Source organism: Daktulosphaira vitifoliae, unplaced genomic scaffold (assembly GCF_025091365.1).
Source record: "Daktulosphaira vitifoliae isolate Bord-2020 unplaced genomic scaffold, ASM2509136v1 Scaffold_1, whole genome shotgun sequence".
NCBI lineage: Eukaryota > Metazoa > Arthropoda > Insecta > Hemiptera > Phylloxeridae > Daktulosphaira > Daktulosphaira vitifoliae.
The window spans coordinates 78078619-78098697 of NW_026099572.1; the positions used below are offsets into that span (position 1 = coordinate 78078619).

General features: G+C 32.3%; 1 protein-coding gene across 6 annotated transcripts in view; it reads right to left on the reverse strand.

Annotated features, from left to right (window-relative positions):
* LOC126896012 (semaphorin-2A) overlaps positions 1–20079 on the reverse strand; it is a 205632-nt gene that overhangs the window by 13688 nt on the left and 171865 nt on the right. For all 6 annotated transcript variants that reach the window (XM_050668419.1, XM_050668415.1, XM_050668416.1 and 3 more), the window contains one exon: positions 18033–18084. In XM_050668419.1, the coding sequence (XP_050524376.1) occupies positions 18033–18084 (52 nt within the window). The remainder of the gene's footprint in view (positions 1–18032; positions 18085–20079) is intronic.

The following is a 20079-nucleotide window of genomic DNA, read 5'->3' on the forward strand; positions in this document are numbered from 1 at the left end:
ATATTTGAATAGAAGGGTTTTGCACAATCAGATGGTTTGTATTTTTTATATCTGACATCAACATTACTCTTTTAAAGAAATGCTATTTGAAATTGCATCTTTGTGAGCCATGGCAGAGGAAAACAAATTTTCATGTTATAGTTTTCCATTGTTTTTTTTTATAAACTTGATATTTTTGAAATTTCTAAATAATATTAAAACTCTGTGAACATTTTAATTTAGCTTCATAATGCCTGTAAGTTGACAAATTCTTTAAAAGTTTATAAAATATACATCATTTTTTGTTTTGTAAAAGTATTTATTTGAGACACCTTTACGGTCTTAATTAAAATCATTCACAAACGTTAAAATATAAAGTTACATAAAATGTCTAGCTAAGATATATTATACACAATAATGAAGGCAAACTTCCAACGAAGAGTCTTCAGACTTATATACTAGTAAAATTTACATTAATTAATAGAAAATTTACAATAAGTTTGTGGCTTTGAGAGTTTCGATTTTCTGACGTTATGAAAATGATCAAAAAGTTGAGTTGTAGCTTTGTTGACGTGGGTCTTGAAACGATTTTCATTCGCCGCCTTAGCGTTTCGTTGAATTTCCTCTCTGACGTTTGTTATCACCATATCATTGTGATTATTGTCATTTCTCACATACATATATGCATTGGTAATAATACGTTAAGTTATATTTTGCATAGTTTCTATTTTGTTCCTATTTCAAGATTTGCTAGCACAGTCCCATAATTAGATTCCGTACGTCCAGATTGACTTTCATATAGCTATTTGTTTACTATTGATACTTGTGATCTATGATCGATTAACCATTACATTTTATTTCTATTTATTTTTATTTTCAACTTAATGTGAGTGCTCCAGTTTAGTTCAAAGTCTAAATACTAGCTTAAGTATTTGGTTGACATTTTTGTGTAATTATTTTACCATCAATAATTATCGGGTTATGCTTGATTACTTTATTATAAAGTACACGTGAACATATTTTTAACTATTTATTAATAGTTTCAATCTTTCTGTATTTAAAAGGATGATATCAACGTTTTTTTGCAAATTTTTGTAACCATCGAGATATCATTGTTACATGATAATAGAGCCGTGTCATCAGCATAGCTAATGTATATAACATAGCTGTTATAGCTGGTTGGTATATCGGTTGTAAAAAGTAAATAGAGAATAGGACACTCGAGGTACTCCTGCTTTAATACCTTTCCATTCAGATACAGCTTCTTTGGGATTTTCTAGAAACCCCGTCTTTCTATTAAGTACGAATCTAATAGCTCACACCATATGCCAAGCCTGCTGATTTTTCAATTTATACAGTAGACCTTCATACCAGATGGCCAAAAGCTTAGACAACAAAGAACTGTATACTGTCGTATAACCAAAATGTAATTCAGTGGTGTCAACTTTTTATACATTCTTCTATCAGCACTACTTACATATTTTTTATGTCTACGTCAGTAGTTGATCAAGTATACTTAAAAGAAATTCGGGTCGAAATTGATGTCCAATTTACTTACATTTTCAGTAAGTTCAGATCGCATAAACGCGTGATATCAATATCAAGACAAGGGTAAACAATAGTCCAAAGTATAATACTGGTGTATTATGTATTGGTACTAGTGTACAAAATTTACATGGGTATAACAAGCGGCCAGTGTTTGTCCATCAACGTGGTAACCATGTGATAAGCTAGCCAATTTTGTTTGTTTAGTTACAGTGTTAGCTTTCAAGAGGAAAACGTCAGGAATTGTATGATAGATTTGTGTGGGTATCTCTCTGGAGAAGTCACAGGCTGCCGGGTTTACGAAAACTGAGCACGTTGAGTTGTTCGAAATTATTTTTTTACACATTTACCAAAATGATGAATTTGCGTGATCACGTTAGCCAGGGGATTTTGAGTTAAAGTGTGGAATAGAATATAAGATTTTTTTCCTCTCGATATGTTTGCATCAAAAAGCTCATGCAATCCACTTATTTCTGTACATGACAAATAAAGTCTGTTGGATATACCTTTTCAATCAACAAAACAAATACAGTGACCGCATGCGAACCCTTCCGTTTAAAATTACGCAGTAGAAGTTGTTTGGATGTCGAGTTTTCCTTGCTCGGATGACTCAATAGTTCCAAAAGTTAGACGACTATCAAAGAGAGGCGGAACCGTAAAAGAGCAATTACTGCGTAGGTTTTAAAGTAATATTGATTACCTGAACCCGAGAAGAATAGACACATTTGAATTGTTGGCCTTTGTAAGCGTTTCTAGTTAAGGTTTGAAAAATAGATAAATGACAGTGGCTGTTACTGAATCGATATCAGCTGCCGGGTAAGAATAATGACTGGTAGTCGCACGACGTATTACACTTGGTGGGCATCGATCGAATTAATATTAAATATTCTTATTCGCGCCGTTATGCCGAGCACACGTTTTGTATTAGTCACAGTTGGTAAACCGACTTTCAATATATTTACTTCCCCTCTTGCCATCGATGCATGTCTACCGGGGCGTGACTATAACATGACTCGTTTTGTAGTCATCATTGCAAACGTACGAACATGTACTTGATTCGACTTTTACACGCGTCCAACTGAGACACTAGTAAAATTATTTTCGATACATGAAAACGGGAAATTGGAAAAAAAAAAACAATTCAATAAACGAGTAACTCGATACGAGTACATATCGTAGGGAACGATTTGTTTTTATTTATGCAATACATGTTATTAAATATGTAACATTTGAAAACGCATAAAAATATTCCACTGGAATTTATCTTGAATATGTTAAATACCGGTGAAATACTTGGCGTTTTAAATTGGAAAATACTTCCTTGAAATTCGGTATATTAATCGAAAAATAAACAAAATTTATCGGGTCAGTTAGTTTGTGTTCAACGAAACTCGGAGTTTCCATTGATTATATAGTAAAAAAACATATTTATCTAAGTCAGTTGGAAATTATTGCAAGTCTTTGAAATGAAAATTGTATTTTATATTTGTGTCCAAAAGAATATTTTCAACTACTATTAAACAGATGTATTACTCGTAGTCTATTTCTCATTAGTTTGACAACCAATGTTTCAATATATCTTAATGGCTAAAATTTAATTTAATTGCAATAAATATATCCAAGCGTATAACGGATCGTTAACAGTAGAAATATACTTCATTTGTCTACAACTCTTCGTGTTTTAAGGGTTTTTAGTCAACTATCATTAGGATAGGATACAAAATGAAAGAAAAAAGTATACACGTCGATTAAAGAAAAAAACAGAAGAAAATGAAAACTTGACGCACAAGTAATTACTGTTTGGCGGGATACTTTGTATAGGAATAAAACATTAAGAATGGAGATGATAGCAAGTATAATGTTATATTATATTTTGACAGTGAGATTCGCAGACGTTTATCTGGAGCTTAATGCGAAGCTTCATTTGACATTTTTAGATTTTAATCGAGACGCAATATCTAATTTAATGTAATTACACAATATCGATAATTTTGACGATCCAGAGAAATAGAAATTTCGCGCAGCTTGATGAAGTCAAATGATCGAAAAGCAGTAAAAAGAAGCCTATGATTATGATGGTAATTTAATTTAAGCCGCAGAGGAAAAAAATCAAACGGAAAAGAATTTCATTAATAATTTTTTTGACGAATGAGAACACGGATCAATCCATGCGCATTTCGAGCCAATGCATTCCGATGATTTTTCAAAAAATAATCATACATATTACATATTCATGTTGGAGCACGTATCAAATCGTTAGGTTTCATTAAAAAACTCGTCAAATACAGCACAACGGGAATTCAAATAAAAATATTTTGCAAAAACTACTACGGTGTAAGAATTTCAAAAACTTTACCCGCGCCAAACCGTCTCCAGAACAAATTACAACGAGCGCCCACTACTTCCATATAAAATAATGGAAAGGATACGTTTCTGGTGCACTGATAATTACACTGATTTTTCTCGGCATAATGAGTAAAGCTAGAGGCAGTTATTGCGCGGCGGTTTAATTAAAACCCTCGTGACTGTATTGTATTGTAAGCAGACACGAGTAAGTCTCCCTAGCTCGTTGTACGCGAATCTCTCTTGTACTCAATTAATACGCAATAGTTACTGTACTCTATTTAATTAACGAATAACATTAATCGGTCGGTTAGTGATCGTGAAGGTTTAATGAGTAAGCGCGCGTTCAACAAGGGATTATATATCATTATTATACAAAAATTGCGTTGTTATTTATTTAACAATTGAATTATAATAAATTATACATATTTAAGCATACAGATAGAGGGAATGAGATCATTTTTTCGTCCACAGAAGTCTTATAAAACATACAATATAGATATTTTACGAATATATTACAAACGAGATATGTAATATTAAAATGCCTCGTTGGAAACAACGAAATGGCTGTCTTTATTTTAGTCTATCGGAAATATCATAAATCGCATTGTAACGACTAGGTTTTTTTCCCGTAGGCACACCGAACAGCTATTTTGAATAACAACACTGCTTGGCAGTACTTGTATGTGTGTCTATTTACAAAGCTAAAATACAAATCGAACAATAGTACATAGAGCTTACATTGGTCGTAAAATCAATTTTTCATCGTCATGTATAATATATTATATCGCACAACTGTACTACGGAGATTGTCTCCGATATCTATTTAGTGCATTAGTTTAAATGCATAGTATATTTCTTCATATTATTGTTTGAATCACACGAGAAACGGACTTGCAGCAAAAGGTAAATTTTCAATTAATGATTAATCTGCATAAAGACGATTATTACGAGTTAAATATTAATAAGCATTTGATGACGATTGAAATGGACGAGACCAAAGTAATAATTTTATTTGAATTATTGTTACAATTACTTCTCCAACGCTTGCCCACAATATCGCCGAGACAATCTAAGTGTGATTTTGAATAACGGGCATAACACAAATAAAATAATATCATACTCGGCAAAAAAACAATTGCCACACAACTAGTTTGCAAAATTGTGTCAGGAAAAAATAAACATAAAAGTTACAGTCTTATTTTCTCTCTTTCCGTCCTGTAACTTTCCCTTTTTGTCTGCCGTTTGTTCTGTTATTTATTTTTTCTTTTATATTTATGTCCCGTTCCGCCGACTCTTTATTACATACATTAATTTTAGAGCGACTAACAACAAAAACATAACCTACAGTAGCTGCAGCTACTAAATATATACCTTAAAAAAATGAAAAACCGAGATGGGATTTTTGGTCGGGGGTCTGGTGCGAAAACCTCGGTGTCGTTCTCATTACATGGTTTTTGAATTATGCACCGCAAAGTTTACTTAATCCCCTGTGAGTGTAAAACGTCACGGCGTTTGTAAGGAAGAGGGTGGACAGTGTGTTATTTCCAAGAGGCTGTGTGTAGAATCGAATTTGTTTGCTGTCTGTTTAACAAAAACAAACGATAGCGACCGAGGTATTCGCCAAACGCTTAAAAACAGTCATATAATAATGGCGTGGTATTAAAATGTTGAGTGAAAATAGCACTAAAAACTTATTATTGTATATCTATTATTTATGATTTGTGGGTCAAAGTAATATAGTGAGGGGTTCGAATTGTTATTCAATTTTCTTAAGAAAACATTATTTTAGTAGTCAAAATGTCATCAATTTCAAGTATTGTGTTGAATATAAAGCAAAAGAAACGGTTTGTTCAAAAATGTCATTTTCCTGAACTATTTAATGTTCTTCGTTCACACGCATCTGTCAACAACTTAAATTCAAGATTTTATTAGAGAGACTACTCGTGTAGTAACTCGTCCAAGTCGCTGAACACAATATAATACTAATTTAAACAAAATTTGTTCGAAAACTTTTTAAATTGATTTTTTTTCTATAAAGTTCCATCAAACTTATCATTAAGACGCTCGTTTCGAAACTTTTCATTAGTACCTTTCTCTCTTTTTAAATAATTTTATTTTTTTTCAGCTTCGACATTTTCTATGAGAGTTCACAACAATTGTAATAAAATATTCGTTCACGTTTAATAATAGTTTTCACTTAACAGAATTAAAGGTTTATTTCTTTTAAACTCTTTTGTGGTTTTAACCTATAAGTTGTATAGAATAGTTCGAGTGACTGTTGACACCACACGAAACCCAATAGACGATTTTCTCACGGAGAATTGTACTTTGTGAAAAAATCGTTAAAATTATTTTAACTATTAATATTTTCTGTAATTTATAACATAGTATTTTTTTCAAAGACTTTCCATTTTATTTATGTTAACTGAGCGCTATTGTTAATATATATATCTAACGCGTATAGAGAAAAAAGCTTACATTTTAAGCTCAAAATAAAACAAAACTACAAATTATTAAGTTGAAACAAATTTAACACACTTCTGTGACTGATTCAAATGATATATTTCACCGACGGCTTGTTTATTGTGATAAAAATTGTCGTACAATAAAATCAATAAAAAATTTATTTTAATGAAAATAACCATTGAAATTGTATGTTTCGTTAGAAATTTAGATAGTTATTTGCAATCATAACATTTCATTTGAAACGACTGACAATATTTTATGTGATATTGTATATTAAAAACGGGACTGGTTGACAGTTATTTACATTCTATTGTTGAAACTTATGTGTCAACAAATATTTATATGTGCACTCATACATTTGACAGTTATTTGGCTGTTCACAATTTAATCAATCAATAATATTAGCAATTGAAATGGTCAAGGACCATTTGCATTGGATATTATTAGTTCAGTAATAAATACATTTTGATCATTGATATTTTATAGGTATTTTTTCAATAATTGAATTTTTTTCCGATAATATTTTCGGGTTAAATCCTTATGAAATGTATGAAGACATTGTTTGCAAGCAAAAAAAAAAAAAACATTTCAATTTCAAAAGAATCTCTAGAAAATAGTTTTGCTGCCCTACGTGATACGTTCAGTTTAATCAGCCGCTTTGTGTACGATTTCGGATAAGGCGTTGGCGATTATATGGAGAATTGAAGTGGTTATCCGAAAAAGGGGTTGATTTACTGTCGTTTCGAGGAAACGTATATATTTTTTTTTATCGAATTCTCTTCAACTCACACTCTCTACCAGGTGCGTTCAATTTGAAACCCAGCCAAACGTGGGCGATGCCAACTTAGCTATTGGTCCTGTAGGACATTAATTGTGAAGCTCGTAAGGTATCAGAGGAATTAGATTCGATGATTAACGCGTGTGGCCACAGGGTGACTACCAATTTTCGACTGAAAATAACACCTGCCAGTAGGTACGGATGGGGGTGGGGGGACAATATAATAATGTCGAGCGGTAACAATCGGATTACTCGGTAAAGTTTTCAAAACTACATAGATACGTATATATGTATAACAATATTAAATATAAGGCGAGACGAATAAATTTATTATTCATACTGTGCGCCATCGAGGAGAAGGGTTCGTTAATGAGGTGCAATTCATAATAATTTTAAGTTAATAAGTCGAGCACCCGATGAACTGCGTAAGACTACAGCAGTAATTTTAGTAAAACAATCTCCCCCAGTCATCTTTTGTAGTAGCAAACGAAAAATTACCGACCTCATTAGAATTCTGCGAGAGAAATATTACTACAGCCGGTTTTTGCTTGAAAAAAAATTTCAACAATAAGTTTTTTTTCATTTTTATCACTATTATAGGATAATTATGGAGAGGGAAAATGTTGTACCCTTTTATAATTGGTGGAACGGTAATAAATTTTTATAAAAATAATATTTTATCAATTTCACAGCCATAAATTATCACGTCGTACAGACACTGAAATTTAACTTTACACGGAAAATAATATTACTGTATAAAATATTTTCAATGTACATTATACGATTTAATAAAGTAATATTTCATACGTTTTCGTTAACTTCTTAGAAACAGGTGAATAAATCTACAAGAAAAACCCCAAAGGTTCTAATAATATGCGCGAGCGTTGAGAGTATTGCACTTTTATACAATAGAAATGAAAACATAATTTTTTGACCTATTTTAGGTGAACGTATACGCAACTCTTAGAGACAATTTATTAGAAGGTTTCTTGCAGAAAAATACAATTAAAATTATACTAGATGGAAATGTGTCCGTTGTATTTTTCACCGGAAAAAAGATACTTGTGTGTTTATGGTTTTAAAAATTCGTATGCGAATACATTCATTAGTTTTTCTGAGATTTACAACCGGTAAACATGTTAACTCTACCTAGGCATTGCCGTTAAAAAGGTATCAACAATATTTTAGTACACCGGCAAGTTCGACCCTCATTTGTCTTGTACCGCGTGCACGTAAATTCTCGAAAAGTTTTAGTAGCGCAACACTAGTTCAACTGATGTGATTAACCACCACACACGCACCTTTTCGGTCAACGATATTTATTCTGTGCGCCGACTTTATTAGCCTTCTCGTTTAATCAGTCCTCCTAGAAGGGGTGGCCCCAAGGTAAATAAATCACTAGATCGAGTGTTGCACGTTGTATTTTTATTATCTTTGGAATCAAACGAGGCGGGCCGAGTGTAATTTATATTTAAATTGAACAAATACGCCGTTTCTAGTCCGACTCGTAATTATTATGCACACTTTTTGGTTCGTTTATAACGTGATATGTTATTTTCTTCGAAACTTCCCTGATATTATGTCGTGAAAACGTGATATGATCGAATTGAGTGGGATACGTTAGTTGAACGAAATAACTTAATTCTGAAGTGGTAGTTTGCGTTGAACTTTAATATACATGTTACACGGACCACCGTTGACGCCCACGCACAGTGAGTTTTTTAACGAAACGGCTACTGTTTTTTCAGGTCGTTGATCGTCGTGGTTTAATAGGCAGGGCTAAGAAATTCGAATATCCGTTCTGCGATGGCTACCTCCGGTTCGACTCGAAGTAGATTACTGTAAACATCGGTCCAGGAGGATACGTGTTGACACATCCGATCGGTCGGTTGGTAAATGAGCATTTGCCCACCAACAAAAATGAAGTTTACTTTTTTGGATTACAGCCAGAACGGTTATTATCAGCGCGAAATGGCTAATAAAAAAGAGCTAGTTTGTTTATAACGTGGTTACATGGACCAGAAACAAGGGCGGGGAGGCTGACTGGATATCATTTATTTTTAATTTCGGCACGACGGGTGCTTAGTTTTTGGCAGTAAATTGAAATGAACATAATGAGATTTTTATAAAAATGTTGTACAACTAGAGGACTTATTTATAACCAACTTTTTAAAAGAAAAAGCCAACCGTAATTAATAATGTTATGAGAACAACAGTTCAATTGTACTCGTCCGTGTATTTTCATTTCGTATTAGTATTGTTTCTTCTAGTTTTACTATATATGAATACAATTTTCTGTTAACCTTCTCACTGTGAAGTCGCGTAATGTTTTTAAACATTAAGTAGTCAAACAACTCACAATACTTCCGGTCTGACAAGTTTCCAAATTTCAAGCATAAATTTATATTCGGAATATACTAAAATAAATTTAATAGAATTTAACGTTGTTATTATTTTGTGTTTTATTTCTCGAGTGTCCAAAACTAGCCAATGACAGTCAATGATGAAATCGTACAGAACAACAACATCTGTAAAACTGAAAAGTATTTGGTGACCAAATGTCTGGGGGTACATCAGTATGAATTATTCTAATATTGCAGAGACGACATACTATCTCAATAACATGTAAATCATTGCGGCACCCACAGTTTCAGTGCGACAGTTGTCGATAGGAGATATGTAAAGAAGGAGCAAATGTACAAAAGCTATCGTAAATAATGTTTTATTCAAAAGCTGACGTTAACAAATAAAAAAAACAACTTGCACACAATTGCAACCGTGTTACCCTATTGTTTTGGTACAGCTTAATATCGGTGAACATTTATTAGCATTAACACTCTTTTCACGAGAGTTAAATTATGGGAATACTAAACAGAATCCGTTTTTATATTAAAAAAAATGTAGAAATTATAGACCATTTAAGTATTGGCAGACTAAAATTTTTTTATAAATAATCGCGTCATAAAAAAAAAAACAATTGAACGAAACTCGACACGGGAAATTTTTATTCAAAAATGCGCGACTGTTGTATAATCGCGAAATATTCAAAGACATTGATACAAACGTAATTTTTTTTTAATATTATCGTAAACATACACAATTAAAATGCCATGTGTTTGCTGTTGTTTCGCGTTGGCTGTATGATGTGAAAATAAACCGACTTCACCGTCATTGTGTAAATGACGGAAACGAGAGGGTTGAAACGCGTACACGTACTGACACGCTAAAATAAACCTTTTAAGAGGCAACAGCTAAAAATAAAGAAGGAAAATATCCTAAGGGTTATGTTTGACAATCCGAGATTCCATCGCAGTACGTTGATTTCCCAGGCGATGCAAGTAAGAGGACCCAGTGTATGTGTGTTATTTTACCTATTCGACGTGTACACAGTTATCAAGGTAAGTAAAATCCGGTAGCTAACGATCCAACCGTGAAAGTATAATGAACCAAAATGTAATAATAGCGATAATGGCAAGTACACACAACACTCAAACGTCTCTTTGTCACTCGCAGTAGTATTAATCAGGCGGAGAAATTTCTTCGGGTATTATTATTTTACATCCATAGTTAACCTTGATGTAAAAAATAGCACAGTGGAAGAATAAATTTTATACTCGACAGATGTAAAGTAACAGTTTGAGAATTTTGAGTTTTGTTAATCGAGTTATTTATCGTTATAAAACTTAAAATATGATTTTCAAATAAATTATTCATCATAAAAGTATTGCAAAACAAAAAAAAACCTCGTAACACTACAAAATGTCAAACTTCTATACATTGATAAGAAAAGGTATTTATGAAACCGTATTTTTGACAAACACATATTATTGGTAAAGTTTTTATTTAATTTATTTTTTATAAAAATAACTCGGTGTCCAAGAGTTAATTATGTCACAAAAATAGGCTTTTAAGATTTCTGAACATATTTGTATGGAGAAAGATGTTATCTGTCGTGTGCCAAAAAATAACCAGTCAACTTTATTGGGAATGTCGGTTTTTTGCTTTTCTAAAATGTCAATTTCCATAAGACACTATTGAACATTTGAACTTGTCTTCGCTCTCTTGAAGAATTACTTTAAGTAACACACACTAGTATTTGGAAAATAGCCATAACGACAAACAATCAAATATATTAAATTATATTGTCTCCATCGATGAAAATTTGACATGAAAAGCGACTTCTTCGAGGTGATGGAAACTGAATTAGTTTCGCTGGAAAAATTGATTGTTACCGAGTATGGTTCATAAATTTGTAATCTTTACTCTCGTACAGATACGTTATGAATACCTCGTTATCAGCATCAAGAATAACTTATCAGTACAACATCAAAAATTATTTTGATCCTTTGGTTTTAATAATGTATAATTTTAAACATGTAAAACCTATACTCTATAGAGAACTATACTAAATTATACACTATATTAATTCAAAGCCAAATGAAATTATTATAAAAATGTTCAAGAGAAAAAATAAGGCGTGATTTGCTTTTGTTTTCATAATACGAGTAACCATTAAGTTCCTAATGGCGCAAAACAAACATCGAAAAAATCATTAAAATCATATTTGTTTAATAGGAATAACTTCAATGGAAGTAGCTGTCAGGAAAAATAACAAATAAAATACAAGAGCAAAATAAAAGCGGGTAAACACGTTTCAAGAGGAACTGTAATAACTGGCGCTAAAAGGTGTGAATAATAATACCGTAAGAGCGTAAAGTATGCAGTTGGAAGACTCGACTATAGACACGTAACATTTTTATGATGCAAATAGATAATAAAAAACGATTATTTTTATAAGAAAACGATATAATATCAGATTGAACACGGCACAAGCACAGTATTATTGGTCGGACGACATTCTCTACTTAGTACTGATATTGTGCACACACATTGCTGAGCATATAAATAACGAATATTATATTTAAAATCGGCTTCCCCTCGCTGCGTTTTTTGCGCGCAACGTTCGTGGTGAACGGACGAAAAGTCGGCTTAACCATCGCCCTGCCCCTTAACAACTACAATAATAGTACATAATATTGTAAAATATATACACATTACACTGGCGGTGTACACCTAAAATTTGTAGGGGAGCTTGGAATGCGTATCGGTTTAATAAGCTATTCATTTAATTTACGGCCGCCGACGGTGCAGTGTATATAAATAAGGTCGGTGGCTTTTTTTTTCTCGGGCTCCTCGGGGGGGTGGCAGTGCAATGTGTGCCTTTGCAAATATTCCTGTGTATCAAGGCAGTTAAATATTCGGTACGGCTGCCACGGAGGGCATCGTTCTTGTGTATGTAAACGCTTCTCGTAAGCGGAAGGGCCGCACGACAAATAATAATTACATTAAAAGCTCCGGGGCAATTTATCGTACGGATTTCGTGCCAATAAAATTGTATTTACTATTATTGAATAGGGGGAAGGATAACAAATATTAGCTGACCTCCCCTTGCCGCCTCGTCATCAATCGGTGTATTAGTGTCATTTCAATTTGCCGGACGCTGTGGTTATTGTCGTGCGCGTTTAAGGGACTGTGGACTAATGATTTTTGTGGTTATTTAACGCCATGGTTTTACAGGAGGGGACTTTTCCGATTATAATGAAAATCTTAATGATTTATTTCAGCGGAACGACGTACAAAGGGAAAATTATGCGAACAAAAGTGAATGAATTGGATCTAAACAGTTAAAGAATACGATCATTCTGAATTAATTTTCACACAATAAAATACACAATTAATTTTAAGTGAAAAGTTGATATTTAAAGTTATATATTTTTAATATGCGAAACTATTATTCAAATACAGAACACATTTTTTCTTCGTGTTAATTAAATTATTTACTTGCGGTATAACTAGGTCTCGAAAACGAGGATTTCTACCTGTGCCCTTTTCCATTTTTTATTTACTCAACTTAATACGGTTTAAAAATAACTTGAGAAGAGGGTGAAAAATATGAGTAGCTGTTAATCGTAAATCCGGATTTAATTAAAAAATGTGACGGTTCCACAACAACCCACGCATCCTTTTATGTTGTAATTCAAGTTAAGCACCGGAAAAAGGTAAAATCAGAATTACACACTTACAAAAGCATAAAAATTAATTTTTCTCTCCGAGTGGCGAGAACTTTGTGAAACGTTTTCGTGAATTTCAAATGTATGAGTTGGTTAAATAAAAATTTAGTAGGCATTTTCAATGCAGAACGGACGAATAACGCGGGCTCGTGATGAATCCGAGTTGTGCACACTTTAGGATTCACTTAGATTTCCCTAGAATCCAACTCGTGTCAGAAATATAACGGTTGCTTGTAAGCCATAATAATATTATACTCATACATCATAAAACAATGTACGTGCTTGGCAAAGTTTCACGAGAAAAAAAGTATCGTGATCGTTTTAGGGAGACGAAATAATTAATCGCGTTATCCCAAACCGAATCTCCAAAACGAGAGCACACAACGTACCGGCGGCAGTATGTTCGCGGTCTGAGGTCGTTCCAGAGTTAATGGGGCACGTATAAAGCTGTCGGTGGCCGTTGATAAATTATATCGCCCTCGATGTACGGCTGAAATTCAACAGAAGATGCTTTCTCTGCCGAATGGATATAATGCAGCAATAGGGGACGAATCAATCATATTATTATTACTATTACGTACACACGCACGCAAGTCGTTCCCCTTATGCCCCCCCCCCGTCGAAATGTCGGAGCGACGCCGGTGGGAATTCCTACGGATCTTCAAAAATCGTGAGTGGTATCCGAACAGTCAATTTTTACTGAGTGTCTCGCGATGGTCGTAATCCAGACCGAGAATGGCGGCGACGCGGAACGATGCTAAAAGGGCTGTAAACGTTTTTCATAAGGTTCAAACTAATTTAATATCAAGTCCGAACGAGCAAGCTGCATCATGTAATGCGTCCTGCACTAGGCCAATGCGAGAGAAGGAAAGTCGGGTTATTATTAGGATTTCGATAACATCGGCCGAATGAATCGGACCATTTAATAGGCAAGGATGAGACATAGACAAGAGTTGGCCTTATCAGTATGCCGATCTCTCTTTCTGCTGGCGCCGTACCATGGACGTTTTTCTTCCTAAAGTAGACTAATAAAATTTGCCGTCCTTGCCGCCAAAATAAAAACTACATTCTCTTCGTATAAGTACAGTAGTGCTTTATAATCTTTAGTGATGTACTCGGTCTTGCTTTTATGACTATAAGCTACGTTTGTATTCTTTTCTCTATCCGTACTATCGGTATTAGATTCTATAATATTATATTCACTTTTTATAATCTTTTTGATACTAATTTTTCTATAAAAACATTGCGATAAAGTTTATCTATGATGGATTACAATAAGTAGTTTAATTATTCACTGAAGTTAATAAAATAACGACAATAATCTTTTCGTGGTTTTTATTTTTTGTAACTACTCAATATTCGTCACGATTTAGTACCATTATCATTATTATTATTTGACAATATTTACATCAACATGTATGAAATTCGCTTGTACATTTAATTTATCATTTTCATAACTGGCATACATTATACTTATATAGTTAATTAAAAATAAAAAAAATACTGAATCTTAAATTTTATTAGAAATAAAATTATGTAGAAAACATTTTTAATACTTTGTTTTTATCTAATTTACGTAATACATTACTTGAGAAAAATATATACCAAGTTAAAGGTATTAATTATCTTGAGAAATACAATCATTAGCCAACTTAACATTCTTATGGATTTAAGAAAAATGATCGGCTTAAAAAAAATTTTAAGAACGGCCAACATTTATACTACTGAAATCAAAAAGACTTTGGTAGTTGAACAGGAAATGAATTATCCTTTGTTCACACATATCTCTTCTATCACAATGTAGTAACACTACATGGTTGACAGTAAACCAAAGAGTTTTACATTGAATTACTTGAGTGTCTCATTAAAATAAATTGTTCCGGGCGTTACTAATGAACGCTCTGTGGACACTCTCGAGCTTAAAATCACGCGAATATGAGTATTTTGTAGCAAGAAGACGACTTTATCTCGGCATCATACACGTCTAGGCTTGTACTTTGTTTCTAATGTTGATTAAATTCATATTCGCGCACGTGATGTTTTAATGGTAAATAATTATGCTCCTCCAATTAATCTATGTTAAAGAATGAACCTATAAAATACATCGTTGGATTTTTATTTGACAAACTTAGGAATAGATTTAATTAAACTAATACTTAAGTATGTCGAAAGGGTCTTGCAATCAGGTTATTAAGGTTAACTTAGAGCATAATTATTAAAGCTCCAATGATGCTAAACAAGCGAGGTAGGTGCACGCATGATGAGTTTTCCTAGTAGTTTAACAGTCATGGGTGAATTTATTCATTAAAATAAAGTTATTAGGATCGTTTCGCGTTGAACTTTGCTAGAAGCGCGAAACAATATTTTGGCAGAGTCAGAGTTTGCATAATATGATTTTTGGGGTTATTCGCGTAATTGATGAAGCGTAGCTTGGGCGAAAAAGAGGGTAGGTGGCGTGGGCGGCTTAGGGTGTTCGTCATTTTCCGAGCAAAACGTACAACTTGATAAAAACTTCTGTTATACGATTAAATGCGTGTAAATGAGTGTGTGCCTGCGACATGGATTAAGTTTAGCCCAAAGCGTTTCTGACGCCTTACGAGTCTCGTATATTATAATTTTCTAATGTAGTAACTTTGTTATGAAAATCGGCCAATTCGCATCGCAGTCTCTTGGAATACAAAATATTCTATTTAAACGTCAATTCTGTTGATTATTTGGAATATGCATCGTTTGAATACAAATGAATACGAATACCTTAAGAATAAGGTTTTAAAACGGTTATTTAATTATCATTAAAAATATGTTCACTTTATTAAATGTTTATCATTTTTTAAGATCAATTTTTTTTTTTTTTTGCTTTTTTATGTCGAGTTTGTTCCATCGTGGTTTTTAATGATATTTTATTAGTTATTATTAAATTATATACTATGCAGTATACAGTACATATTTTAGTCCGTGTTAAATATTTACTTGAAATAATTGTTTAAAAATGAATTTTGATATAGTTATTAGACATAACTATAATGAAAAATCAAATTATTTTGATAAATTTTAAATATTACATAATAATAGCGGGTCTCCAATTTCCATAAGGCCTATTTTAAGTTTAGTGGGTATAACATTTTATGTTCCCATATGAATTAACCATACAATAAATTTATACATATAAATATAGAAGTGGGCACACAATGTGGTGACCAGGCCGTTACGTATATCACCCATAACCTAAACCCTTTAACTCCCCTTGACTGAATCATGACAGGAGGAGCAAAACGTGAAGGTTTAAATGTTTAAGACCGACCGTATTGGCCGTTTTATGGATTTTCGGTAACATCCTACCGACCACATAGACATACCATTATGTAAACCAATGACCACACAATATAATTCAAAATAGGGTTGGCCATATAAAATATTGTTTAATATAATGTGGGACCTGTCAAAGAATTAAAGTATTGGCGGTATATGCGTTTATCGCTTCTACTAACGTTTATATTTTAATTACCAATTATCTAAACAGTAGGTGACTTGGCCGTCAAAGTGAGTAGAAGCCGGCAAAGTTTGGAAATTTTCATGCGAATATCATTTAAATCGATAAAAGCTGTTATAAAATTTCGAAATTATCTCACTGCGACTTTATGGAATAGAAATTCAACAGAAAAAAATAGTGCAGAGTATTGAACAATACAAAGAAAATAAGATTATATAATCGTTACATTACAGCTGCTGTATTATACACTATTTAATTATAGCAATACATCACGATATGGCGTTCGGAATTTATGACCTCCGACCCTTCAAGAGCTAGTGCAAATTCTAAAAAAATTTTGTTTTCCCCCGTTATTGAACCATTCCGCATGAAGCAAGCTAAAACAGCATTAGAGATTTATGTCTAACAATTATATGCGGTCAAAGGCTCACAGGGTCAGGAATGCAATTAGGTCGTACCGTTGATGTATTGCTGAAACGAGAATTTTGAAGATTTTAATTTGCCACAATTGCTTTCCGCGCGTAAATGAGAAGAGCGCCGTTAATTTTGCATGTTCTTCGAACTTAAAGTTAGTAACAAAGCGTCCGCCGCCATTCACAATCCACTGCCTACCCTCTCAAAGATTCCCCTTATTGCTCTTCAGCTTAACCTTACCCTTTTTACTTGTCAAGAATTTTTTTACTGAAAAGTTATTAGCCGTAATAACTCTTTGAAAAACCCCCACAGGTAAATAAATAATTTCCTGCAACAATTCCCTTTAAAATTAAGAGGAAAAGGGAATTCAAAACAAAAACTGATATTAAAACTACATTTTGCACACTGTACATAATCTCTTAAATTTTTTAATTTATGTATCACACATCGCATGTGTCAATTATCGTGTAAAATGATGTAAAATAGTTATGTCATTTTTAAAAACAGTTGTGCCATGTTTGTAGTTTATGTCTTGAATGTATTATTTTACTAGAAGAAATGACTATATGAAGGATTTTTAGGTAATAATTATAAATGGATGACAATAAATAATTGAAATACTATACTTTTACTTAGCAGATAAAATAATTTAAAATTATTCGCAAATTAGAAGAATAAACCCTATCATCATTTTCATGATTTTACTGTGAATTAAACTGCTTATTTAAAAAAAAAATAATTAATCATTTTAAATTAATATTATTTTTTTTACACATAAAATAGACTTTGTAATTTCACTAATAGAATTATCGAATCATATTTTTATACATGATATTTAACGAATCTTAAGAAATTACTTTTATAAGTTGCAGTATTTTTATAAAAAAAATTCTCATAAATTAAAAACATATGTATTACTAGAATATTAGCTGTATGTACTCACCTTGCAATTTGAGTGACTGATGTTACTCAGATTCAGTCTGTATACGTGATCCCTGTAACAAATCCAATATATTTTATTAATTAATGAACACTTGTGAATAGAAGGAACATAATCTAAAATTATAAGTGATGTAATAGACTATAGACTGCCATTACTTAGACTATCTAAAACTTTATGGCCTCACGTCACAGAAACTGTCAAACGGTAGAACGAGTTTGTCACTAACTCCCAAAGCAGACTCAAAGTATGTTGACTCGAGGAAAGGAAGATTTGTGTGGAACATAAACTTTGGAGTTATGTTTGGCTCAAATGTATGTGATTAACAGTTACCAGTATAGAATACAAAGGAACACGACCCGAGTCAAACTAGTAATAATAATAATTGGAATGCTCGTCTTCCAAAGTGGATGATATTAGAATATACAACAGTATGTTTGAAATTAAACTGAGAAATTGGATAACAAACTTCTGGTATCAACGCTTTTAATCATAAAACACCATTTTATTTGAATAATGTATTTTTTGTTTATAAAAATTTAATTAATAATATTTAAATTACAAGTGATGTGTAAGTGTTTGAAATTACACTAAAAATAATTCAATAGCGCATAGAAAATGTTTAATACTTCTACATAGAAGATATTACATAGTAATAATTTTACTATCATCAGTTACTTTTAATGAATCAAATGGTATCATGAAGTTGAAAGAATATTTCCACAATAATAATGTGACAGTAAATTTTTTATTTCGGACAAACCAGTGTTTATATAATATGTGCTTCGTTTATTATTTGCTAAATGTTTCAGCACTTGCATACAGTGGTACATAATATTGCGCTCATTTTTGAAAAAAATTCTCCAAGGGCTATTTAATGTTCTCGTATATACTTACACATGATCGCGTCCCATGACTTATCTAGACATTGTGTTTGTATTGAAAAAATACGCCCAACGCGTTTTATGCATTTTCAAAGAGAATATCTTGTTTCCAACCGAATAATTTATTTTTATTTTGCGTCTCTCTCTCCTCTCCCATGGGGTTATCGTTGTCGTCACCAGCTATAAACGAAGATCGATTTAACCACTCCAAGGACTGCTATTACTTTCATACGTCTTGTCGACTTTTGTTATTTAATTACATACTTTTTTTTTGTCAAAATGCATTCGATGTCTTGAGGGTTAACAATATTGGAGAACATTTCAGTTAGTAATAATCTGGTGAGGGTGGGCTAAAGTGTAGAACACCGACGTCATATCGAAACGACTTATAAATCAGCGACAGATACTGCGATCATAGCTGTACTTGTTATGAAGAGAGGCCGGACGGGAAGTTCGATTGCAGGGCTAACAACAAACACCGGGTAAGTCTTTAAGACATACGGCAGAGAAAGACAGAAGCGGAGAACGACTGTTTAATTTCACGGTTCGTTTGGTGTATTCAATGTATGTGGTGTTGGTTACTAGTTTTCAGTACAAAAGCGTCACAAATTATGAGTTATAGCTTTTCCATTGGATGAGAGATAAATTATTTTAAGTTCTATTCTTAGTTTCAGTTATGATTAGAAACCAAAGAAAATCGAGTGCTTTATTTAACATCAACCTTATACTTAAAAATTGTTTTAAATAATAATTGATTTAATTTTTATAAAACTAATTTCATATTGGTCATATTAAATAAAAATTAGGTTTTATTTTAATATAAATTTTAACTATGTAACTAAATTTAAAAAACTATTATGTCGGTCGTACTATTATGTAAATTTAGAAAAAAAAAGTTTACTCAAACTTTTTGAACATTTCAATTTTATGACGTGATAAAACCAAATTGGCAAAGCTCACTCTTCATAGTGTTTCAAGAGAATTTGAGTGGAAAAAAAATTATGAAAATAATAATAGAAATAAATATTTTTAAATTAATTCTACAGAAAGTTTACAGTGTTCTTGACATTAATTGTCAAAGACACTATAAACTTAATCTTATATTAATCTATTATAGACATATATAGACTTAGTATAAGAAAATATTCTTACCATGAAAAATAATT